This window comes from Callithrix jacchus, chromosome 9, assembly GCF_049354715.1.
Source record: "Callithrix jacchus isolate 240 chromosome 9, calJac240_pri, whole genome shotgun sequence".
NCBI classification, from domain to species: Eukaryota; Metazoa; Chordata; class Mammalia; order Primates; family Cebidae; genus Callithrix; species Callithrix jacchus.
This window is the reverse complement of record NC_133510.1, coordinates 70,053,158-70,079,953: the sequence shown is the minus strand read 5'-3', so window position 1 is coordinate 70,079,953 and position 26,796 is coordinate 70,053,158. Positions and strand designations below refer to the sequence as shown.

Sequence of the window (26,796 nt, the reverse complement as noted above, 5' to 3'; positions counted from 1 at the left end):
CAGTGGCTCATGCCTGCAATCTCAGCACTTTGGGAGGCCGAGGCAAGCAGATCACGAGGCCAGGAATTTGAGACCAGCCTGCCCAACATGGTGAAACCCCATCTCTAGTAAAGATACAAAAATTAGCCAGGCGTGGTGGCACACTCCTGTAATCCCAGCTACTCAGGAGGCTGAGGCAGGAGAATCACTTGAACCCAGGAGGTGGAGTTTGCAGCAAGCTGAGATGGACCATTGCATTCCAGCCTGGGTGACAGGGTGAGACTCCATCTCAAAAAAAAAAAAGAAAAAGAAAGAGCTAAGTGTACTGAGTCATCACAACTTTGCCTTGATAAGCCTCTGGTCTCCATGATTGTTCAGCTTACTGATTACTTAGCCACAGGATCTGATTCCATTCAGAACAAGCTTGAACCAGGAAACACGGTTCCGGGAGAGATTTGTGAATTCCTGCTGACTTGGAACCCAGCCAGGAGGAGCCTCCTTCAATAAATAACAAATGAAATGGTTTCCTGCCTGGAACTGTGTATTTAGGATTGATTAATTGGCATAAGAACCAGGTCAGTTTAACTTGAGGAAAGAGATTACCTGCCCTTTTCTGCTAGTATAAAGCCCTTTGCTGTGGCTGATTGAGTTTATAAACCACCTTATTTCAATGTTCCTTTTAGCTGCTACTTCACGACATGATTGGCAAGTGAGCTAACTCCATTTGGCACCAAACTAGAGCTTGGAGTTAATGTCACTTAGAAAGCCATTTTTGTGTTGGTTATAGTATAAAAGAAAAGCAAAGAGTTCTAACAGATTTGCAGCAGTAAAATTAACATTGCCCCTTACAGGGCACTAGGGAAATTATACAGATAACTCCTTTCACTTTGATGCTGAATAAAAACTGACACACCTGTAGAAAGGTAAATTCAGAAGTTTTCTAATGTAAAGAACTTAAAATTTCTTCTTGGTGATTTAGCAATAATCATCTCTAGACCCAAGTTTACTTTTCTTGTTAATTAATAATATTTGCCTACTTTATATTGTTGGAGCTGTTAATTGACTTAAGTTTAAGGATATTAAGGAGGCAGGATATGGAGTGGAACATGAAGCTGTAATATATAAACTCCCTTGGAAGATAGTCATATAATGTGTTGATGAAAAATGCCAACAGGATACACACTCAGCTTCTCTTTCAAATAAAAAGTTTCAATTTTATGAAAGTCAAAATGTATTTTTTAAAAGGAGAAATAGGTAGGCCGGGCGTGGTGGCTCACGCCTATAATCCCAGCACTTTGGGAGGCCGGGGTGGGTGGATCACGAGGTCAAGAGATCAAGACCATCCTGGTCAACAAGGTGAAAGCCTGTCTCTACTAAAAATACAAAAATTAGCTGGGCATGGTGGTATGCACCTGTAGTCCCAGATACTCGAGAGGCTGAGGCAGGAGAATTGTTTGAACCCAGGAGGCGGAGGTTGCGGTGAGCCGAGATCGTGCCATTGCACTCCAGTCTGGGTAACAACAGCGAAACTCCGTCTCAAAAAATAAAAAATAAAAGAGAAATTGGTAAGAGAAAAAGATTATCAAGAAATTTGAGATTATGTATCACAAAAAGTCATGTAGGTTTATGGTTAAGATATCGAAATTTTTCCTGATGCCTCATTGATCTTAGAAAAGTTATGTCTTTTTACTGCCATTTCTTTTCTTTCTTTTCTTTTTTTTTTTTTTTCTTTTAGACAGGGTCTCACTGTGTCACCCAGACTGGACTATAGTAGTGCCATCACATCTCACTACAGCCTTGACCTCCCCAGGCTTAAGGGATCCTCCTACCTCAGTCTCTCGAGTAGCTGGGGCTACAAGGTTCGTGCCACCACACCCAACTAATTTGTGTATCTTTTGTAGAGATGAGGTTTTGCCATGTTGCCCAGGCTGGGCTTGAACTCCTAGGCTTAAGCAATCCTCCTGCCCCAGCTTCTCAAGGTGCTGGAATTGCAGGCCACCTCACCCAGCCCAGAACTTGTTTTTGATGTTAAATCAAGCCTTACCAAAGGCTTACCAAAGTCTTTCAAAGGTTAAAGTCTTACCAAAGGCTTTCAAGTCCTTATGTTTAAAGGCCACATATAGATGCTGAAACCAGACTATCTCCAAAATATTATCTCCAAAAAATCTTAAAAACATAGAAATAAAGGAATATGTTAATGTAATATGTATTATCAAAAGTGTACATAGCATTCCTCAGTTTTTGAAAGGTTGGTACATTGATATCTTATTTCTGTACTAGTATTTGATGCCATGGTTCTTAATTTTTTTAATTTATAATTTAACTCTCACCATCTGTGAAAATAATTATAGGTTGAGTATCCCTTATCTGAAATGCTTAGGACTAGAAATGTTTTAGGTTTTTTATTTTTTTTTTCAGATTTTGGAATGTCCGCAGAAACTAGTTGAGCATCCCTAATCTAAAAATTCAAAATCTAAACTGCTCCAGTGAGCATTTTCTTTTAATGTCATGTCAGTGCTCAGAAAACTACAGATTTTGAAGCATTTTGGATTTTTGGGTTAGGAATGCTCAACCTGTAATAATATATGAAGAATATTTTGTTGAACATGTTATATTATTTGATTTTTTAAATCTTGATTTCTTTTCTACAAAGTAGATATTTTTAATTGTTTTACTGATAATAAATATATGTCTTAGGTTAAGCATTTTGCTTAACATGACATAAGTGGCAGACCCAATATTTGAATTTGTGTGCTCAAACTCACTAACCTATGATTTTCATCTCATACCTCATTGGTGGCTCACTTCTCCCACTAAAGTTTGACAACTCTAGAAACTGTTGGTACATGTCACATTACAGACAGTCCCTGACTTATGATGGTTCAACTTAACAATTTTTTTACTTTATGATGGTAAAAAGTGATACACATTCAGTTGGAAACATACTTTGTGTACCCATACAACCATTTTGTTTTTTATTTTCAGTATAGTGTTTAATAAATTACATCAGATATTCAACATTTCATTATAAAGTAGGTGACATTTAAGTTAGATGACTTTGCCCAACTGCAGGCTAATGTAAATTTTCTGAGCATGTTTAAAGTAGACTAAGCTAAGCTTTGATGTTCAATAGGTTAGGTATATTAAATGCATTATCAACTCATGATATTTTCAGTTTGTACACGCCTGTAATCCCAGCACTTTGGGAGGCTGTATTTTTCTGTTCTCACACTGCTAATAAAGACATACCTGAAACTGGGTAATTTATAAAGGAAAGAGGTTTAATTGACTTACTGTTCCACATAGCTGGGGAGACCTCACAATCATGGCTGAAGGCAAAGGAGGAGCAAAGTCCCATCTTACATGGCAGCAGCCAAGAGAGCTTTGCAGGGGAACTCCATTTATAAAACCATCAGATTTTGTGAGACTTACTACCACAAGAACAGTGTGGGAGAAACCAACCCCATGATTCAGTTATCTTCACCTGACCCCACCTTTGACATGTAGGGATTATTACAATTGAATGTGAGATTTGGGTGGGGACACAGCCAAACCATATCAGAGGCAAAGGCAGGAGGATTACTTGAGTCCAGGAGTTTAAGACCAGCCTAGGCAACATAATGAGATCCCATCTCTACATAAAGTAACAAAATTAGCTGGTACAATGACATGTGCCAATAGTCCAGCTACTCAAGAGGATCGTTTGAGCCCAGGAAGTGGAGGCTGCAGTGAGCCATTATCACGCCACTGTACTCCCACCCTGGGTGACAGAGCAAGACCCTGTCTCTAAAAATATATATATATTTTCAATTTACAATGGATTTATTAGGACATAACCCAATTGTAAGCCAAGGAACATCTGTATTATTTCCTCTTCAGTTTAAAGGCTATGTAACAGAGAAACCCCAATGTAGGATAATTTAGGTACTAAGGAACTTAGTCATTATGAAACAGGTTAGAATGGAAAGAACTGGGATTTAGACTGAGCCTATGAAAGTGTTTTTTAAGTAATCTTAAGTAAAACTATAAGATTATTCCATCTGAATATCCAATGTGCTTTTGATTTTGTGATTCAGAAAGTCCTAAATCACTATTATCTTAAGTCACAACTTGTAGTGTCTTGTGATTCTGGTATTCTTCAAGACCAGCCTGAGCAACATAGTAAGACCCCTCTGTCTACAAAATTTTTTAAAAAAATTAACCAGGTGTGATGGCATGTACCTTTAACCCCAAATACTCAGGAGGCTGAGCAGGAGGATTGCTTGAGTCCAGGAGGTCAGGGATGCAGTGAGCTATGATCATGCCACTGCATTCCAGCATAGGTGACAGAACAAGACCCTGTCTTAAAAAAAAAAAAATTATCCAGGTACAGCGGCTCATGCCTGTAATCCAAGCACTAATGGGAGGCTGATGCAGGTGGATCGCTTGAGGTTAGGAGTTTGAGACTAGCCTCGGTAGCATGGTGAAACCTCTATCTCTACAAAAGATACAAAAATTAGGGCTGGGCGCGGTGGCTCAAGCCTGTAATCCCAGCACTTTGGGAGGCCGAGGCGGGTGGATCACGAGGTCAAGAGATCGAGACCATCCTGGTCAACATGGTGAAACCCCATCTCTACTAAAAATATTTAAAAAATTAGCTGGGCATGGTGGTGTGTGCCTGTAATCCCAGCTACTGAGGAGGCTGAGGCAGGAGAATTGCCTGAACCCAGGAGGCAGAGGTTGCTGTGAGCCAAGATTGCGCCATTGCACTCCAGCCTGGGTAACAAGAGCAAAACTCCGTCTCAAAAAAAAAAAAAAAAAAAGATACAAAAATTAGCTGGGCGTGGTAGCTTACACTTGTAGTCCCAGCTACTTAGGGGGCTGAGGCAGGAGGATTGCTTGAGCCCAGGAGGCAGTGGTTGGCAGTGAGTCTTGATGGTGCCTCTATACTCCAGCCTGTGTGACAGTGAGACCCTGTCTCAAAAAAAAAAGAAAAAGAAAAGATTCTAGCTTTTGAGCAAATAAAATCAAGTACAGATATTTTCTGAAAATATTATTGAATGGTTTAGAGTGTTATCCTTTGAAATACTTGAACTGTGGAATTGTCAGAGTTGTGTTTTCCATTTTATTATTATTTTTTCAATGCAACAATCATAAACAAATGATAATTAACAATTTTTGGTACCAATGAATTATTGAAGGCAAGAGCTAGAGTCTGTAACTGCATGTTAGCTACCTGTATATTAATTAGGGGCTTTCTTCAAATGATAAACACAATATGTGTTAGAAATATGAATGATTATACTGCAATAACAACTATTCTGAGCAACTACATTATGCAAAAGCTTTAGAATAAATTGGCTAGGTGCAATGGCATATGCCTGTAATCCTGGGCAGGCAGATCACTTGAAGCCAGGAGATTGAGACTAGCCTGACAACATGATAAAATCCCATCTCTACTAAAAATATAAAAATTAGCTGGGTGTGGTGCCGTGTGTCTGTAATCCCAGCTACTCGAGAGGCTAAGGCAGGAGAATCACTTGAACCCAGGAGGAGGCAGAGGTTGCCATGAGCTGAGATCATGTCATTGCAATCCAGAATGAGACTTCGTCTTTAAAAAAAAAAAAAAAAAAAGCTTTAGAATAAGTTGAGCAAGTGTGAACATGGTGAGAAGTCCTGAAAAAGAAGGAAGGAAATATAGAACACTTACACTTAGTTACCAGTCTGTGTTTTTCCTTAGTAGCAGGGAGCAGTCATCCAAATCTATGTTTCATGACTGGAGAAAGAATGTGGAAATTCTCAACACTGAATAAGGCACAGGCTTTTTTTTTTTGAGACAGAGTCTCACTATGTCACCAGGCGCCAAGCTGGAGTGCAGTGGCACAATCTCGACTCACTGCACCCTCTGCCTCCCGGGTTCAAGCAATTCTCCTGCCTCAGCCTCCCGAGTAACTGGGACTACAGGCGCACGCCACGACGCCCAGCTAATTTTTGTATTTTTAGTAGAGACAGGGTTTCACCATGTTGGCCAGGGTGGTCTTGATCTCTCAACCTCGTGATCTGCCTGCCTCGGCCTCCCAAAGTGCTGGGATTACAGGCTTGAGCCACCGCGCCCAGCCTAAGGCACAGGCTTAATAAGAACTAGTGTTTTCCCAAACAGGGTCCCAGCAATGTTTAGCTGAATTTTATTAGCAATTTTATAATCCAGTCTACCAGATGCTTGATGCTTATTATGGCTAACTTCCATTCATGAGAGCCTGAGAGAAGCTTAGTACCCTGAGGTATTGGAGTGAGCAAGGTAATAAGGAGTCTGAATCAGCCTTTTATCACTCTCTGGAAGGACTCATTGCTTACTGTTCTGGCATCTAAAAACCATTACCTCACACCACAGGTGCTTTTGAACCTCTTGGCCACAGATACATACTGGGACCACTGTTTAACTCAAAAACAGATGGGAAAACTTTAGCTTAAGTTTGTGTGTTAAAAGTTGTGTTTCAGTAGATTATTTTTAATTGTAAAAAATGCCTGTGTTATCATTATATGTAACCTATTTTCCACTTTGCCCTCTTCCCACCTTCTCCATTTATTTTGTGATGCCAACATTTCACTAATTTTTTATTATGAAAACTTTCAGATATATAGAAAAGTTGAAAGGATAGTACAGTGACAGTGTATTTTCTCTGTGTGTGTATAATATTTTGGTGGAACCATTTGGCAGTTCCAGATGTAGATGACATGTCACCCCTAAATGCTTTAGCATAACTGACCTAAAAATAGGTAATTCTTCTATACAACCATAATGCCATTATATAATTTCCTTTTCTGATGTGCTTTTAATAAGAAATTTACTATTAAATTTTAACCTTTTTTTTTTTTTTTCAGAGATGGAGTTTCGCTCCTGTTGCCCAGGCTGTAGTGTAGTAGTGCAATCATGGCTCACTGCAACCTCTGCCTCCTAGATTCAAGCGATTCTCCTACCTCAGCCTCCCAAGTAACTGGGACTGCAGGCACATGCTACCACGCCCAGCTAATTTTTGTATTTTTATTAGTGATGGGGTTTCACCATGTTGGCCAGGATGGTCTCGATTTCTCGACCTCGTGATCTGCCCGCCTCGGCCTCCCAAAGTGCTGGGATTACAGGCATGAGCCACCACACCTGGCTCATTTTCGTATTTTAAAGAGGTGGAAATTTTAATGGAAAATTATAAATGTTTATCAACCTTTTCTCTGAGAATTATATCAGCATCAGTTAACTAGTAGATTCTTTTGTTTAACACTGGGCTGACATCACAGGGCCTTTCACTAGATGTTACCCATAGATGGCAACATGACAAGCAACAAGCAAAAAGAAACAGAAGTTCATACTGCTTTTCACTGTTTTTTAGCATGAAAACATATGCTAATATATTTTAGTTTTATTTTAATTTTTGTGGGTACATGGTAGATGTATATATTATAAGCTAGTATTTTTTTTTTGACTGGAGGGGTTATATGGTTTTCCATGCACTGTCCTATAAATTTCTTGTGATCACCACTAAGTTAATCAAGAAACAAAGTTCATTTAAATAAACACTAGTCATTCTTCTCACAGGGAAAAAAAATGCTGTCACAATGTACTAGCACAAATTGCCACAAAAAAATCTGATTGTGTTGATGCAGAGCTTGCTAAAAGTGTCATCTGACATTCTACTTCTCATAATAAAGATTGTAAGCTGCAAAAGGCTTGTTTGCTGTAGTCTTTTAATAAATATTTTACAAGCTTTGTCAGAGACAAAGGATTTGTCATTTGATGGACACAGTATCTGCATCTTAAGGTGATTTGGCAACAGAAGAGAGGTAATGTCAAACTGTAGGCCTGGCAGCTCCTGTCTCAGTTGTGCTTTTGTTTTGTCTTTTAGGTATTCCAATGCTGCTAGAGTTCTTGGAGCAAAATATTGCCAAGGTTTGGGAAATGCTTTCTTAGCAAAGTATTGCTACCCCACAATAATCATATTTTCTCTCCAGTTTGATGCTTTTGGATTAATATGCCAACCAAATTTGTTTAGTTACAAGTCTGTTTATTAACATCATACATAACAATTATCAAATCTATGTTCTCTGGCACTTCCCTATAAAAGATTTGCTCCTTGAGGAAATGATCCTGCCTTAGACATTTTTGTACATCTCACACTGTAGTCTCCACATTAACTACTTTGTGCTAACAATACTATGTACTGAGCTAAATTGAATTAGAGAGCACAACAGAGAGAGAGAGAGAGAGAGAGAGAGAGAGAGAGAGAGAGAGCGAGAGAGAGAGAGAGAGAGAGAGAGTGTGTGTGTGTGTGTGTGTGTGTGTATGATTACAAACAGAAACAAGAGTGGAACTTTTATTTGCCCTGTAGTTATAGTCCCCTTCAAAAGGAGAAATGAGAATGAACTCCAAATTTGAAGAAAGTTGGAACATTCCATGTTTGTGCAGGTATTAAAATTCTAGATTTTTTTTTCTTTTTGCCACCATAAAGCAAAAACCGATATGGTAAGGAAAATTCTTTGCATCCGGAGGTTGAATACTAGAGAATAACCTACTGTCTCCTTATACACTGAAGGCTGTGGGCTCTTTTATAACAACATGGAAAAGCTTTTTGTGCCTGTAAATGATTTACATTTGCAGTGGAAACAAATTCTAATTGCCTATTTAATGTTCTTTTTCTGTAAAAAGCTTACCAGAAATCCGTAATTCCATCCTTCCTAATTACTATTAAATGTTTCTCAGAAACTAGCACACTATATGTCTATCTTTTGACTATTTTGCATCTAAGTACTAAAATGTAAGTGGACTTGGTGCAACCATGGTCAGCTGTTAAAGATATACAAATCCTAATTAGGATAAGTTTACTGTGCCCTAGTGGGGATATTGCTTGGTAAAAATAGGTGCAAAGCCATCAAATTTTGTAGACCAAAATATAAATATAGAAAGTATGTGAGTGCATATATGGTTAAGTAAGTAATTTTTCACAAGAACTTTTACTTTAGCACAGCTTACTAAAAAAATGTTTTGTAGCTTGCTACTGCCATCTACTGGTTCTCAACTCTTAGACATCTAGCGATTGTTGTACTACAATGTGCCAATATTGCAATAAAAAGGGAAATTGGGCCGGGCGCGGTGGCTCAAGCCTGTAATCCCAGCACTTTGGGAGGCCGAGGCGTGTGGATCACGAGGTCAAGAGATCGAGACCATCCTGGTCAACATGGTGAAACCCCGTCTCTACTAAAAATACAAAAAATTAGCTGGGCATGATGGCGCATGCCTGTAATCCCAGCTACTCAGGAGGCTGAGGCAGGAGAATTGGCTGAACCCAGGAGGCGGATGTTGCGGTGAGCCGAGATCGCGCCATTGCACTCCAGCCTGGGTAACAAGAGCGAAACTCCGTCTCAAAAAAAAAAGGAAATTGGGTCTGTTTATTTTATTTATGGAAAATTGTTAAAATATTCTTTGTTGAGAGTAAGACGTTGGAGTTTTTTTTTTTTATGACGGGGTTTCACCATGTTGGTCAGGCTTGGCTTGAAGTCCCGACCTCAGGTGATCCCCCCGCCTTGGCCTCCAAAGTGCTTGGATTACAGGTGTGAGCCACCACGCCCAGCCACATCGGAATTTTTATGTGGCCCATACAGTATTTTTTTTTAGTATGCTTTTAGCAAACAAACTCACCCGTCTTTCTCTACTATTAATAATGTGCTTATTTTGTATTTGAGTTTCTGATCAAACCTTTTATCTCTTTGTCATCTTTTCCTAGTTTAATGGATCGAGAAGTGGCATTGCTTGCTGAAATGGACAAAGTGAAAACTGAAGCAAGTAAGATGACTGATCTTTAATTAAAGTTATTACCTTCATAAATAGTAGGTACCTGCTTCCCAACGCTCCTAACAAAAGTTCAAGATAAATGCCATAATAAGAGTTTATGTATTTAAATAATCTTAAGCAGTCATACTGCACTGGCATATGAATTCTTTGAGGTGGAATAACTTTAAAAAGTCTGATTTTAAAATATTTCCAAATCTTAATATTTTGAATGCAGAGTTCAATGTATAAGAAACTGCATCATGGTGGCCAGACACGGTGGCTTACGCCTCTAATCCCAGCATTTTGGGAGGCCGAGGTGGGCGGATCACCTGAGGTTGAGAGTTCAAGACCAGCCTGACCAACATGGAGAAACCCCATCTCTACTAAAAATACAAAATTAGCTGGGCGTGGTGGTGCATGCCTGTAATTCCTGCTCCTTGTGAGGCTGAGGGAGGAGAATCGCTTGAACCCAGGAGGCAGAAGTTGCACTGAACTGAGATCAATGCCATTGCACTCCAGCCTGGGCAACAAGAATGAAACTCCCTCTCAAAAAAAAAAAAAGATTGCATCGTGGTATCTGCCACCAGGGTTTTATTTTATTTTGTTTCTTCATCCAGTGTTTAAGCAATTCCATTAGGATTGGGATTTTTCCCACTTGGAAAAGAACCTTTAGCATAATCAGAGAAGACTTCATTATGATGTATATACTCCTATCACTACCTATCTCAGAACTTTCTTGGTTTTCTCAGTTTGTAGAACAGTCTTCACTCAGTGTCTGTTAGCAATGGATAAGGGAAAAGTTAGTAAATTGAAGATTCAAGATACCATAACTAGGGTTTCTTGAAAGCTTACTAAAATAGATTCTGGAGGAATGGAGTCTAATTTCGGTGATTGGTGAGGTTTTTTTACAGAAAAAACGTATCTATTTTTTTGATCATTTCTGTTAAGTGTTAGGTTAAACATATACAGCTACATGAAGACAAGGGAATGCCAACTGCAACATGTACAGTGACATTGATTTGGGGCATTTCAGTGGCAGGTTTTACCTTCCTGCATTGAATGCCAGATTTATTATTAGGAAGGTTGTTTATTTTAACCCACCCTCAAACTGGTAAGAATAGAAATACTGGGCTGGGTCGAGATCATGACTCACGGTTAAATCACTTGTGTATGTGATTATGGGCTAGAGGAGGCAGTTTTGAAGCACTGAAATGACTTCAATTTTGGTCCATTTTAACTTGAAAATTTGAGAATGTTGCAGAGGTGCATTCCACTGTTTTTCAGAGGTGAGATTTCATTTACATTGAGCAATATGCCTTGAGTTTATAAATTTGACGTTTCAGTCCATTCTTATATCTGTATATTCTCTTTTTGAAGATGGAAATTCAGATAAACTAAAACGATTAAGAAGACATATTTCTTACTTTTGAGAAGAAGGTGGTTTTAGGTCAGGCATGGTGGCTCATGCATATAATCCCAGCACTTTGGGTGTATCACCTAGCCTGAGCTTAGGCAACATAGTGAGACCTCATCTCTACAAAAAAACAAAAAGTTAGCCAGGTGTGGTGGCATGTGCTTGTAGTCCCAGTTACTTGAGAGGCTGAGATGGGAGGAACACTTGAGCCCAGGAGGTTGAGGCTACAGTGAGCTGTGATTGTGCCATTGCACTCCAGCCTGGGCAATAGAGCAAGACCCCATCTTGAAATTTTAAAAAAAAGTGCTTCAAAAATTTTTAATATATCTTTTATATTAATAGAAAATTTAAATAGGCTAATGTAGCAAACTCCCATTACTCAGCTTCAACCAGTTATCAATTTGTGGCCAATCTGATTTTATCAAATTCAGCGTTCAGAGTTTTACTTAATTTCATCAGTTTTATATATTTAGCTCTTTTCTCCCTGAAAATCTTGGTTCTCAATGACACCATATAATTACTTCAGTGTTATCAAGAGGTGCTTCTTTTTATTTTTTACATATTGTAATTTTATGAAGTAATTGATAGGTTTGTAGTATTTCAGTCTTTCCAATGTTGTGTAATTAGGTCCTCTAGTTATCTGTTATGTGTAGAAATCTTTATTCACCTCATTTTCGCCATTTTGAGAGCTATATAATTTTTTCTTAGAATCACTGAATGCTAGAGCTGAGAGAAACTGAAGCTGATACAAATGGCAAATAGTTTTTATCTTGGGAGCGAAACCAATAGATCATTTGTAACTGTTGGGCTTTGGTGTTAATAAACTTCTGTAGGCATGCTCCTGACTCCTGAGAAAGTGGGCCCTGGCTGATTAGTGTGACTTGGGTCTGGGCAGCCCATGTGTGCATCTCTGTGGCAGTTGAGCCAAGTAAACTTGCTGTAATATCTGGTGTAACTCTTTAAAACTTCTGTTTTTTCTGACATGAATTTGGCTAATTCCTCAGCATGTTACAGGATTCTATGTATATCAGTTAGGAATTGAGTTTGACTACATGGAACAGAGTGGCCTAAGTAAATGTATGTTCTTTTCACTCAGGAAATGAAAAGTACAGAGGTAAGCAACCCAGGGCTGGCAGGACATTTCCAAGATGACATTAGGGACCCAGGTTCTTCTGTCCTTCTGCCCAGCCATTCTTAGAGTGTGCTTATGGTCAAAAGATAACTCCTTAGGGTCCAGTCGAGATGGGATAAAATGTTACATGCTAAGACTCCTTTAAAACACTTTCCTGTAAACCCTGCTCTTTTTGAGTTCTGCTTATATCTCAGTGGCGAAACCATATCACATGACCATTTCCGCTGTGGCAAAGCCAGAAAATAATAGATTTTTTAAATGTAATTATATTGGTAACCAACAATATTGGATTTCTGATAGCCCTGAATGTTCCTAAATATAGCTATGTTCAGTCAACTAACGGTCTTTGCTATAGTCCTCCCCTACCCAGTATCCCTCATTTTTCTAAAATGAGAATATGTTCACTGCCTCCTCACTGGCAATACCTCCAAAGTCTCATCTAGTTAGTTAATATTCAGCTAAAAGGCCAGGTCTTCACAGTAATTTCAGATCTTCCAAGGATGGAGTCTCATAAACTAGAAGAAAGACTAAATGCCCCCTCTTCCAATATTACATCGTTGGAGAAAGAAGAGGATATTTATAGTAAAAATTCCCACTGGAAAAGCAATGATCAAATCATGTTGGACAGCAAAGAATAGCAGATTCCCTTCTCTGGTAGTAAAGAACATTCCCTGGGTGGTTTAACTGCTTCCTGGGAGGATTTCTTTGGTCCAGTTTCCACTGTAGCCGTTGTCTCTCTGGGAGATTTTTATTGTCTGTTCTCTGCCATGACCATATCCAAGTTGTATATTAGGGAGCATGCCAGAGAAGGTGGTTCTTAAAGGGTGCAACAATCTAAATACCCATCACTAGGGAACTCGGTAGATAATTGTGGTATAGCCACATACTGGTTGGCTGTTAAACAGAATGAAGGTGATCCAGATGTATTAATAGGGAATAAACTTAAAGATATATTAAGTAAAAATAGCTAAGGTGAAGGAAGACCATGTGTATGATATGCTTAATGTTTGTGAGAAGGGGAAAAAGGAGAGATATATATGTATACATGTTGTATATACATAGACAATATTTGGAAGTGTACATAAGAAATGGTGAACAGTGGTTTCCTCTGGAGAGGAGACCACAAAATCAGAAATAAGAGAGATGCTCTTTTCATTTTATACCCAATTATTCTAGATGAATTTTTTTATTATCTGTGCATATTTCCTTTTAAATTTATATGCATCTTGATAAAAAATTTTTTGACCAGGAAGAGAAATGACAAATGATTTATGAGTGCTTGTGATTTATAAAAAACGTTTACCACTTAACTGCCTTCAGAGACCCAATGGAAGGTGGAGACCAGACTTTTAATATTTTCATTTTCTGGATGGATAGGCAACTAAACCTTTGGCTGACCAAATACCTACTGCAAGGCTTATATTTCTAGTTCTGTATCCTATTTAGCAGTGACATAAGGTTCACACTCACTTTTCCTCTACAGTGGAAATTTTGCTCAGCCGACAAAAGAAGGCTGAACTTCTAAAGAAGATGACTCATGTGGCTGTTCAAATGTCAGAGCAGCAATTGGTTGAGCTCAGAGCTGATATCAAGGTAAAAAAACTTCTTTCTGCTTTCTACCTTTCTTCTTACCCTCAGGGGCTAAAGTAGGAAATTTTCATAATTCATGGCCATATCTAATATATTGAACTCATGATCTTCCTTTCCCAAACCTGGCCCCCTTCCAGGTCCCTTTCTCTATAAGTGGTATTGTCATCTACCCAGTTGTCCCAGCTGGAAACCTCAGGAAATTTCTCCATTTTCCCACCTTAAATCTGTCAGCAGACCCTGTCCATTTGACTAAATCTCAGATCTGACCATTTCTTTTCATCTCCACCACCACCATTATGATCAGGTTACCTCCATCTCTTGCCTGGACTTCTGTAAGAGCCTCTTAACTGATTCTGTTCATCCATTCTGTGTCTGCCCCACCCTCCATGTATGTTCCCCACACTACATCAGTCTGCTTCAAACTTTCTGTTGCTTTTAGGATACATAGTATAATCTTTAATCTGGCCTTAAGGGCCGTGCAGTCTTGCTCTGCCATTACCCTCAGTTCACACCATGCCCCCTGGTCCTCTACCCTCAAGCAGAGGCTGGAGGCCTCTCCACTCCATAGACACACATGTTCCTTCCTGCAAGAGGGCCACTTTACATGCTTTTCCATCTGTCCAGATGCTCTTCTCCCTGCCTCCAACCACAGATACCACTCTTATATTTATTTTATTATTATTTTTTTTTTTGAGACAAAGTCTTGCTCTCTCACCTAGGCTGGAGTGCAGTGGCATGATCTCACTGCAGCCTCTGCCTGCTGGATTCAAGCAATTCTCCTGCTTCAGCATCCTGAGTAGCTGGGATTACAGGCACCTGCCACCATGCCCAACTAATTGTTATATTTTTAGTAGAGATGGAGTTTTGCGATGTTGGCTAGGTTGGTCTCAAATTCCTGACCTCAGGTGATCCACCCACCTGGGCCTCCCAAAGTGCTGGGATTACAGGTGTGAGCCACCACTCCTGGCCCAGTTACCTCTCTTGACCTCCTCATCCTTCCTGACTTCCCCATCATACCTCCCATTGTGTGCTTTCAGAGCACAGTTATGATCTTATATGCATTTGGTTGATTTGTCTTCCCCACTAGATAGTGAACCTCACGGTGGCAGGCAGGAACTCCCCCTGTCTTTCTAAGTGCCTAGCATGGCACCTTGGCATGTACCTTCTGTAAGTAGTTAGTTGACCAATTCTGATTTTATAGAGAAAATTTATCTTTGAGATGTTTGTTGTAATCTATTTATAGAAATTACTTGGGCTCAACATTTATTTATACTTTTTAAATTCTTTTTTTTTTTTTTTTGAGACAGAGTCTTGCTCTGTCACCCAGGCTAGAGTGCAGTGGTGCCACTGCTGCTCACTGTAACCTCTGCCTCCCAGGTTCAAGCAATTCTCGTGCCTCAGCCTCCCAAGTAGCTGGAATTGCAGGCATGCACCATCACGCCCTGCTAATTTGTGTATTCATAGAAGAGACAGGGTTTCACCATGTTGTCCAGGCTGGTCTCAAACTCGTTACCTGTGCAGAGCAAGGCTGTGCAGTCTTGCTCTACCATTACCCTCAGTTCACACCATGCCCCCAAGTCATCCGCCTTGAAGCAGAGGCTGGAGGCCTTGCCACTCCACAGACACACCTTTTCCTTCGAGAGGGCAGGAAGTGATGCACTCACCTTGGTCTCCCAAAGTGCTGGGATTACAGGCATGAGCCACTGCTCCTGGCCAGTGTTTCTGAGACTAAGCATGTGAACCTGAGGGAAATTGGGATATTCATGGATAGTTTAGGTCATTGGCATTCTAAATAATTGTTTACAAACTGCGAGCTATAACAAAGGGAGTTGGCCTTCTTCACACCTGTGCTCTTTACCTCTTCTCTCTCTGAACGCATAAGATTTATTGTCACTCTGAGAGAACACTTGCTGCAGAGGCTGTACAACAGTCTCTTTAAAATAAAAACGGGTGGAAGATCATCCAAGACCTTACAGGAATCCTTGCTATTACCTGACCCAGTGTTAGGACCTGTGAAGTGTTGTTGTTCTCTTACTGCCTCTCCTTCAACTCTTTTGGGGTGAACTAGCCAAATAATGCAAATTTTCAGTTACCGTTTTCTGTTTAACTAAAACTATATGATTAAATTTTATAGAAAGGCCTCCTCACATTGATGCCAGTCAGTCTCATTCAACTCTCGGGGAGAAGCCGGAAACCCCTTTGGAATTTGATGAGAATTCTGGCTCTCACAGGCTTCATCTGTTCCTCTTCCCACGTGGCTGAAAAGCTGCTAGAAATATTTCTGCAGGCTGACTAAGGATCTGTTTCTCTCCACTTTTTCAGTGTACTGAAGTGGGTGCTGTGCAATTTAAATGTCTTATTTCCAGATCATTTTATTTCCGTCATTCCTATTATGTCTTTGACTCAACAAACCCTAGAGTTTGTTTCAGGATTAATCTCAGACTGATATTACATGTCTGCAAGTTTTGTTACAAGAGAGGTTCATGTGCTTTCCTAAGCCACGACATACTCTGAAGCTTTAGGAATTCAAGGCCAAAAGGTCATTTTTCTCTCTCCTTTCCCTTTCAGTGCTTCTGGATGCTTCCCGAGAATTCTGATGCAGTGGTACTAGGCCACCCCCAGTTAAGAGGAGTGCTGGGGGGTGTTCAGTTCTTCCAAATTATATCTAGGCCTTTCCACTTTTCTTTTTTATCTCCTTTTCATCTGGGAAAAAAAATGATTTCAGTCTACATTGTTTGTTGCAGACTGGATTCCAGTCTACATTGTTTGTTGAAATAGACCCCCAGAAGTACTTTATTCCTGACATGTTTCTAGTCCCATGATTTTTGTAGCATGGTTAGTTTTTGACTCAAGGGGTTGGTTACTTCTCAGCTCAGTCTGCTTAAAAGGATTAAATTACTTGCAGCATAAACTTCTCATTGGCAAAGTTGACTTTTCACATGAATGATTTTCCATCTCAAGAAATTGTTCCTATTTCAGGGACTGAGAAATCCTACTTTATTATAAAGAGATGAAGTGGGTTTCCTAAGGAAGTTCCTATTAACACCAAATAGTCTATCTAAACGGTATCATTGTAGTACCTTGTAAACATTTTGCTGCTTCTCTTTCTATATAAAATGGAAAGATGTGGAGAATAGCCAACAGTAGAAAGATGGCCCTCAGGCCAGACACGGTGGCTCACTAATCCCAGCACTTTGGGAGGCCAAGGCAGGCAGATCATGAGGTCAGAAGATCGAGACCATCCTTGCTAACATGGTGAAACCCCATCTCTGCTAAAAATACAAAAAATTAGCTAGCTAGGCATGGTGGTATGTGTCTATAGTTCCAGCCACTTGGAAGTCTGGGGCAGGAGAATTGCTTGAACCCAGGAGGCGGAAGTTGCAGTGAGCGGCAGTGGCACCACTTCACTCCTGGTGACAGAGCAAGATTCGGTTTCAAAAAGAAAGAAAGAAAGAAAGATGGCCCTTTGCTATAAATTCTTCCTCCTTTTTTCTTTCTCTACAGTTCCTCCTGATTTTACCTAATGGGCTTTGGCCATCATGTAGCATTTCATAAACTTACAAACTTACCTTTGGGCTCTTGAGAAAATGAATGAATTTATTGGATCACCCAGCATTGGTCATGTGATGGCCATTTAATAAACTTTGAAGCAGTAAAAAGAAGATAGTTGAAAATGATTGTTTTATCTGTGTAGTAAGTTGTAGATTCCCTGGATGATGTTTGTCTAACCTGGAGGCCATTCTTTGCCCTTTTCCAGCACTTTGTTAGTGAACGTAAATATGACGAGGATCTGGGGCGAGTGGCCCGGTTCACCTGTGATGTAGAGACCCTAAAGAAGAGCATTGATTCATTTGGACAAGGTGAGATGGTGAGAGGTTCTGGGCACTCCAGGTGGTGATTATTAATTAAAGGTTGGCATGCTAATTGTCTTTACCACTGATTCTTCATTAGTGCCTCTTGTTTGCTTGTTTTTGTGAAAAGTAATTCTGGAATGCTTATGAAATTCATGGATGCAGATACTTTGAACTCTGAGGACAAGTATTTGCCATCTCCCTAAGTGTGAAAGACTGTTTTTTCATGCTGAATTGAGAGGTGCATGATATGTGGTGGAAAGAGCATGGGGCCCTACAGTCAGACCAAGTTTGAATCCCTGCCTCTGTAGTAACCTCTTAGAACCTCATTTTACTCCTCTCCAAAGTGGAGATAACAGGCCAGGTGCCATGGCTCACACCTGTAATCCCAACAACTGGGAAGGCTGAGGCCAGAGGATCACTTGAGCCTAGGAGTTCAAGACCAGCCTGGGCAACAGTGAGGTTCCATCTCTTCAAAAAATTAAAATAGAAAAAATTAGCCAGGTGTGGTGGCACATGCTTGTAGTCCTAGCTACTCAGGAGGTGGGGTGGGTGGTAGGGGGAAGATAGCTTGAGCCAGGAGTTTCGGGTTACAGTGAGCTATGATTGCCAATGTACTCCAGCCTGGACAACAGAGCAAGACTGTGTCTCTAAAAAAATAAATAAGCCAGGCACAGTGGCTCATGCCTGTAATCCCAGCACTTTGGAAGGCTGAGGTAAGCGGGTCATGAGGTCAGGGATTTGAGACCAGCCTGACCAACATGGTGAAACCCAGTCTCTACTGAAAATAAAAAAATTAGCTGTGCTTGGTGCTGTGCACCAGTAATCACAGCTACTCAGGAGGCTGAGACAAGAGTCAGTTGAACCCGGAGGCGGAAGTTGTGGTGAGCCGAGAGCGTGCCATTGCACTCCAACCTAGGCGACAGAGCAAGACTCTCTCTTGGATGGATGGATGGATGGATGGATAGATAGATAGATAGATAGATAGATAGATAGATAGATAGATAGAAGAAAATAATACTTGTCTTGCTTGGCACATAATCGATCCTTAAATAATCACACTAAAACTTAGAGGAGTGCCTGTGAGGTGAGTTTCTAGTGATTTGTTTGTCAAACCCTGAACTCAGCTTCTCTGTTCTCTCTCTCTAGTATAAAAGTGAAATATTTAACCTATGGGAACAATTATGAACTCATCATTGGTCCAGGCTTAAAGCCAAGAAAAAAATCTAGAAGAGTAGTTTTAAACCATTGAATTCTAACACTATTTGAACTGAAAATATTAATATTTTTTCAGTTAGATAAGTACTTTGAATTTGGGATTAATTTTGCAGAAAGAAATTTGGCAATATACATGTTTGTTGTAAAGACTAGTTCTATTCATAGTTAACTGATCTTGATTATTTATACCTTGTATTATTCAAAATTCTTTAAAAAGGATTTAGTAAAGATTTGATTTATCTTCCTTTTTTTCTTTGTAAAGGCTGTACTTTAGGGGGAAAAAAGGAGGGCCAGTGGGAGGGGGAGGTGGGGAGGGATAGCCTGGGGAGAGATGCCAAATGTGGGTGAAGGGGAGAAAGGAAGCAAAGCACACTGCCATGTGTGTACCTACGCAGCTGTCTTGCATGTTCTGCTCATGTACCCCAAAACCTAAAATGCAATAAAAAATACAAAAAAAAAAAGAACGTTTCTTGCATAGGAAACTGAACATATGGCCTATACTATTGTTCCCAGGCTTAGTCAGCTGCTAGAACCATAGCCAAGAGGTTAGGTAGTACCAAATCCAATCCCAAGAAGCCATTACTGGTGGGGGATGGGTAACTTTGATCTTAAACTGTTCTCTTGTCTAAGAATTCCTTTACAGAGCAGTGGGGCTTTGGATGGAGGAAGAGGGCAGAAAGGAGATTTTTCTTCCTGTTACCAGTTTTTAGGTTTTTCTTTACTTGAATAGACAGCTCTTTATCTTAAATTGCTCGTTGTGAAATTGAGAAAGCAGAAACCTTACCCATTGTACTGTTTCATCATATGATCATATATTCCTCATATTCCTGTCTCAGTGTCTCATCCAAAGAACAGCTATTCAGCCAGATCCCGATGTAGCTCAGTTACATCTGTGTCCCTGAGTAGCCCAAGTGATGCCTCTGCTGCTTCCTCTTCCACCTGTGCCTCTACTCCCAGCCTTACAAATGCTAACAAGAAAATCTTTGCACCAGGAGAGACTCCTGCAGCCATAGCAAACTCCAGCGGCCGGCCCTACCAGCCACATCGGGAGGTAACCTAGCTTCTACACTGAGCGCATTAGGAAGAAAACCCTCCAGATTGTCAAAGCTTAAATGCTGATAGCTCAGTATATTACCTTCTTCTCTTTATTCCCATTCCATGCCTGTTTTGAATCTCTCCAGTCCAAGTTAGTTCCTGAGAAAGCATTAGATACGTATGTTCCAAACTGTCAGCCAGTTTAGATTTCCTGTTGCCAAGAACTGCTGACTTTCTTGTGTTGGCTGTGATCCCTGCTGTTGTAGATAGTATTGCCTGGTAATTAGTCACACTGGGAGTCGTGCACCCATCTCAAGGTAGACAGGCACCACAAGTGGCAGTTCCACCAGTGTGCATCTGAAAGCAGCAACTCCCTAGAAGCACAATGTGGAATGTACAGAGAAAGAAAGGGTGACCTGGTAGGGAATGGGGGGAAAACACTAGTAAGTTGAAGAGTAAACCATAGGTTCTTCTCCTGTTTGAATAATAAACACAAGAGCAATCCAAGGCAGTACTGTCAGTAATTCTTCAGAACTCATATGACGTTGGAATTGGAGAACAAAAATAAAATCCCATGCCATAAGCTTTCCGGATTATAATGTGAAAGATTTACTAAATGCCACAGCAGCATGGTTCAATCTGTAGTTCATGACATACAGCAAAGCAGACCACAGTGATGTTTACCTTATTATCCCAAATGTTTATTATATTTACCAAATGCCTTTTATCTGCAGAGTTAATATACTTGTCCAATTGAGGGCTTATAACAACCCAGAGAATATTCTTTCTTCCTTATCTTTCTTCTTGTGTCCAGCTAAAGAAAAGTAGATTCTCCAGTGAAGAGCCTGGGCATGAATAGCAAGGAAAGATGCATTAGTTCTCAAGTAGTGGCTGGCTTGGATTGGGTGACAGAATTCTTTGAGTCTTGAGAGATAACTGAGTCCCAAGCATGTAATGCCACAATTTTGCTTTCAGAATACTCCTGTAAAGTGAACAAATGGGGTACCATAATGCTAGAGCACCTTGAACATTGTATTCTTTTATCTTTAGGTATTGCCAGGGAACAGACAAGGAGGACAAGGTTACAGGCCACAGGGCCAAAAGTCCAGTGACCCTGTGAACCAAGGGCGAGGAGGACAAGGTTACAGGCCACAAGGCCTAAAGTCCAGTGACCCCGTGAACCAAGGGCGGCATGACAGTATGGGTCGTTACAGAAACAGCTCGTGGTATTCATCTGGTTCCAGGTATCAGAATGCTCCATCTCAGGCACCAGGAAATACCAGTGAAAGAGGCCAGACTCGCTCTGCAGGGACCAATGAAACTGGAATCAGCATGGAGCCTAGCCCACCCATACCTTCATTCCAAAAGGGACTCCCCCAGCGCAAACCCAGGACCTCTCAGACGGAAGCCGTGAACTCTTAAGAGAGAAATTCCAGTTGGCCTCTCTCCTCTATCACACACAATTCAACTTGATAACTGGACTTTAGGAAACTTATAGTTAGATTTAATAACAAAAAGAAGTTTATGCATATCACTTTTTGTGCCATTCTAAATATTTTTGGTTTCTTATCTCCTTATTTCCTCTTTACCATTTTTGGAGGGAAAGTTATTCTCTTTTCCTTGATCTTTCCCAGTGGTATGGATTGAATCTGGTTGGTCATTTCCACCAGGAATCAGAGGCAGCTGTTGTCAGGTTTCAGCCTTCCAGTTGACCCCCCGTCCAGGCTGTCTCAGGAGGAGGTGAATCAGAGCTAGTCACCTTTCCAATCTAAGCAGAAGCCACAGGTGCCTGCCAGGTTCCATTCAAACAACTGTTTGACCAGGAGAGGCAATGAGGGGATTGTATACTGCACTGGATTTGCCAGAGAAGGGAAAATTTAATTAGTGAAAAGGAAAGAACGCTAGGAAACATCTGAAAACCTGCCTCTATTCCAGAAAGTGCCTGAGATTTGACACTCAAATCAGTAGTCAGTCTTCTGCTTGGCACTAGAGCTTAACCTGCAGTTTCTTCAAAATGCCCAATCCTTTGCTTCCTATTACCTTAGATTGCAAACAGTTTAGGCAAGTCTATGGGAAAGTAACATTTAATTAAAGTTTTTTTTTTTTTAAGTGTTTTTCTGTTTTAATGTTTGGAGACTTTTTTTGTTCTCTCCCCCTTTCCTGAATCCTGTTCTGATCCTGAACCAAATTTATAGCAATATAATGAGTGTTAATTGAAGGCATTACTCATCAAAATTTGCTGCAATCAGTCTTTATAGTTGAATAAATAAAAACAACTGCATAAATATTCCCACATTTGTTTCATAGCAGCAAGTGGTTTCATTTCATTATGTTTTTCTTTGGGCCTCATGGGGGTAGAAGTCACTCAGACAGCTTGTTCCAGGATTAAATGAGGGTATCTGATTCCCAAGTCATTTGTCTACCACCACTGCTTAGCTTCAGGACCGAATTAAAATGTGAAAGCTGGAATGAGCAAATGCAGTTGTTTCTAGTGAGAAAAGATTGTAGGATAGGGAATGGTGACTTTCCAAAGGAGAACTTACCACTTTAGGAAAAACTCAGCTCTCCAGGCTCCCCCAGGCAACCAAAGGTTATAATGGCACTGCTCTCTCCAGCTCACTGTCTCTTGACTGAGCAGTGAATGTAACTGTATAATTGAGCTCCTGCCTGTAGTAGGTGGCATGAGTGCCAGACCCTTCCACCCCAAACTCACCCCCAGCATCTATGATTTAATAACAGCAGAGCTTTTGTTTCTCAGAATGTGTTCTCCCAAGTCTGAAGCCTAGATCGTAAGTGGCAGCAGTGCAGAACGCAGCTGCCTCAGGGCTTCCCTTGCCTCCTTGGCTGAAGCTGAGCTGCCAAGGTTCAGGTTGGTTGAACATATTCAGAGAGAGAGAGAGAAAGTGTGTGTGTGTATCTGTCTTTTCAGTAAAGAAAACAGTAGTCAAGGAGTACTGGGAAAGCCATTTACCAAGAGCACCTCATTTTGGGGAATTTGTCCAACAACACCATTAGCCTGCTGGGTATAGGAAAAAATCCTTCATTTCTGATTGATTGCTTACCTATGCTTTATCAGAAATCCAGAGATTGAAGTGACCTTGAAGGATTATGAAGTCTGTCCCTGTATCCAGGCAAGACTATATTTAACTGCCCAAACAGATGAGACAAAACATGTTTATCAAGAATGCCTTGGCCGGGCATGGTGGCTCACGCCTATAATCCCAGCACTTTGGGAGGCCAAGGCGGGTGGATCACGAGGTCAAGAGATTGAGACCATCCTGATCAACAAAGTGAAACACTGTCTCTACTAAAAATACAAAAATTAGCTGGGCATGGTGGCACGTGCCTGTAGTCCCAGCTACTCGGGAGCCTGAGGCAGGAGAATTGCTTGAACCCAGGAGGTGGAGGTTGCAGTGCGCTGAGATCGCGACATTGCACTCCAGCCTGGGTAACAAGAGCAAGACTCCGTCTCAAAAAAAAAAAAAAAATGCCTTGAAGTTGAAATTAAAATCTCCTTATAGAAAAATATTTGAAAATTTTTCATGACCACAAAATGTTTGAAAATTATGAATTTAAAAAGTTTTTATTACAAAAATAGTATTTAAAACATCAAATACAGGAATATAAAAGGAAAAAAAGTTTTCCATCTTTCCATTCCACTCCTTGGATGATGATTGTTATTTGGCATATATCTTTCTACACCTTTTTCTTTTTTCTTTTTAGAAATGGGGTCTCACTGTGTTGCCTAGGCTGGAGTGCAGTAGCTTTACAGACCTGATTAGAGGATACTGCAGTCTCAAACTCCTGGGCTTAAGCAATCCTCCTACCTCAGCCTCCTGAGTAGTTGGACTACAGGTGTGCACCATCACCCTTGGTTAGACTTTTAAAACATGTATGTGCACATACCCATGGGTATATTGGGTGTTTTGGTTTTTTTTGTTTGTTTTTTTATTTTTGAGATGGGAGTCTTGCTCTGTCACCCAGGCTGTAGTACAGTGGCACATTCTTGGCTCACTGCAACCTCCGCCTCCTGGGTTCAAGCAGTTCTCTGCCTCAGCCTCTCTAGTAGCTGGGATTACAGGCACCTGCCACCATACCAGCTAGTTTTTGTATTTTTAGTAGAGACAGGGTTTCAATCACCTTGGCCAGGCTGGTCTTGAACTCTCTACCTCAGGTGATCCACCCACCTTGGCCTCCCAAACTGCTGAGATTACAGGCATGAGCCACTGCACCCGGCTGGGTTTCTAATTTTTTTTTTTAAATAAAAATGTTATACTATGTACATTCTGTAGTTTATGTGTAAATTATAATTCCTTTAGGATCTTATGCTGTAGATCTCCTCCTAAATTTGCCAATTTGACTCCTTCAGTGAGATGTTAGGCTTATCATAAGTTTAAATTGTGTAACCCAAAAGAAGGAAGATTCATGCCCTGGGCAGCTACCACTGGTGCTTCAAGAGGCCTCACCTAACCATCGTTTGTCCTTCTCTTTCCATTTCCCCTTACAGACAAATGTCTCGCCCTCCCCCACTTAGAGATGGGGCTGCAACTCGAACTTGTTTAGTTCTGTCAATTATGTGCCACTTGAGAGGCAAAGTTTAAATTAGCATGGCTTCATTATGAACGTCACATACTTCCCATACCCCTCATTTGTGGCCATTTAAAAAATGTGCTTTTAAACAATAGTACAGACAAAAAATGTTGTTTTTTCTTTTAAAAAAGCAAGGGGCCAGGTGCGATGGCCCATGCCAGTAATCCCAGCACTTTCGGAGGCCAAGGCAGGTGGATCACCTGAGGTTAGAAGTTTAAGACCAGTTTGGCCAATGTGGTGAAACCCCATCTCTACTAAAAATACAAAAAAAGAAAAAAATTAGCTGGGCGTGGTGGCAGGCGTCTGTAATCCCAGCTACTTGGGAGGCTGAGGCAGGAGAATTGCTTGAACCTGGGAGGTGGAGGTTGCAGTGAGCCAAGATCCTGCCACTGTACTCCAGCCTGGGCAACATGGTGAGACCCTGTTTCTGCAAAAGAATTTTTTAAGATTAGCCAAGCATGGTGGCATGCACTTGTGGTCCCAGCTTCTAGGAGGGTCACTCAAGCTCAGGAGGTCAAGGGTGTGGTGAGCTGTTTTTGCAGCAGTACACTTCAGTCTGGGCAACAGAGCGAGTCCCTGTCTTAAAAAAAGTAAAAAAAAAAAAAGGCCGGGCGTGGTGGCTCACGCCTGTAATCCAAGCACTTTGGAGGCCAAAGTGGGCAGATCACCTGAGGTCGGGAGTTCAAGACCAGCCTGACCAACATGGTGAAACCCCATCTTTAAAACAAAACAAAAAAAAAAGTAAAAAGCTGGGTGCCGTGCTCACACCTGCAGTCCCAGCACTTTGGGAGGCCGAGGTGGGCAGATCACGAGGTCAGGAGATCAACAACATCCTGGCTAACATGGTTAAACCCTGTCTCTACTAAAAATACAAAAAATTGACTGGGCATCGTGGCATGCGCCTATAGTTCCAGCTACTCAGGAGGCTGAGGCAAGAGAATCACTTGAACCCAGGAGGCGGAGGTTGCAGTGAGCTGAGATCGCACCACTGCTCCAGCCTGGTGACACAGCGAGACTGTCTCAAAAAAATAAAAATAAAATCAATATAGGCAAATGATAAAAATCTAAACAGTTTGAAAGGATATATGATGAAAAGTAAATTTTATCCTTCTCTGGACTTTTGTTCCCCACCCCCCACCAGAGGCAGCCAATGATAAGTTTCTTGTGTACCCCTCCTGAGATTGTCTCTGCTAGTACAAGGATAATTTAAACCTTGCAGAACTCCGTCCATGTCAGCATATAGAAAAATACTTTGTTATGTGACTGCATATTATTCCATTATCTAAGTTTGTCATTATTAGTTTAACCAGTCTCTAATGATGGTTTTCAGTTGTGTGTGTGTGTGTGTGTGTGTGTGTGTGTGTGTGTGTGTTTTAAGAGATGGGGCACTCCATAATGCACATATCACTCCTCACTTGTGAGAATATCCCTGTAGGATAAATTCCTAGGACTAGAATTACTGGGTCATGTAGTTATTGATAAATTATTATTTTGATAAAATTACATAGATTCATATATGCACTTATTTATTAGAGACATGGTCTCTCTCTCTTGCCCAGGCTGGAGTGCAGTAGTGTGATCATAGCTCACCGCAGACTCAAACTCCTGGGCTCAAGGGATCTTCCTGCCTCAGCCTTCCAAGTAGCTGAGACTACAGGTGCATGTCACCACACGTGGCACCTGGCTAATTTTTAAATACTTTTGTAGAGATATGGTCTTGATTTGTTGCCCAGGCTGGTCTCAAACTCTTGGCCTCAAGCAGTCCTCCCACCTTGGCCTGCCAAAGTGCTGGAATTACAGGTGTGAGCCACTACACCCAGCTACCAGATTGACATTTTCTGCCAGTGTTTGGCAATGCTTTGTACAGTTGCTGAGCCAGAAGCTAAGGAGAGAAACAATCCCTGACTTTATATGGCTAATAAACTAGTTAAGGCAATTGAGAATACCAATACAAGGAAATAGTGTTGTTTGAAAGTGCCATGCTGTTTTTGAGGTAGAGGGAGCATAGCCAAAAGGGCTGGGTCCCATGCTTGAGCCAGAACTATACCAGCATATGATGAGGCAGTTGTGCAGTGGTGTATGGAAATAGTGACCTATTATATTTCAGAATCCCAAACCAGTGTACAGTCTTGTGAGTATGAATGAATGTATGTATGGGAGGGAATAGGATAAACCAGTTGAAGCTAGA

The 26,796-nt window shown here is 40.8% G+C and overlaps 1 protein-coding gene across 8 annotated transcripts in view; it reads left to right on the top strand.

Annotated features, from left to right (window-relative positions):
- Positions 1 to 22,311, top strand: part of SPATS2 (spermatogenesis associated serine rich 2) — a 150,359-nt gene extending 128,048 nt beyond the window's left edge. For all 8 annotated transcript variants that reach the window (XM_078336790.1, XM_078336791.1, XM_078336785.1 and 5 more), the window contains 5 exons: positions 9,732 to 9,790; positions 13,808 to 13,917; positions 17,672 to 17,774; positions 19,820 to 20,034; positions 21,069 to 22,311. In XM_078336790.1, coding sequence (XP_078192916.1) covers positions 9,732 to 9,790; positions 13,808 to 13,917; positions 17,672 to 17,774; positions 19,820 to 20,034; positions 21,069 to 21,440 — 859 coding nt within the window. In that variant the 3' untranslated portion in view covers positions 21,441 to 22,311. The remainder of the gene's footprint in view (positions 1 to 9,731; positions 9,791 to 13,807; positions 13,918 to 17,671; positions 17,775 to 19,819; positions 20,035 to 21,068) is intronic.
- Positions 22,312 to 26,796: the final 4,485 nt, after the last annotated feature.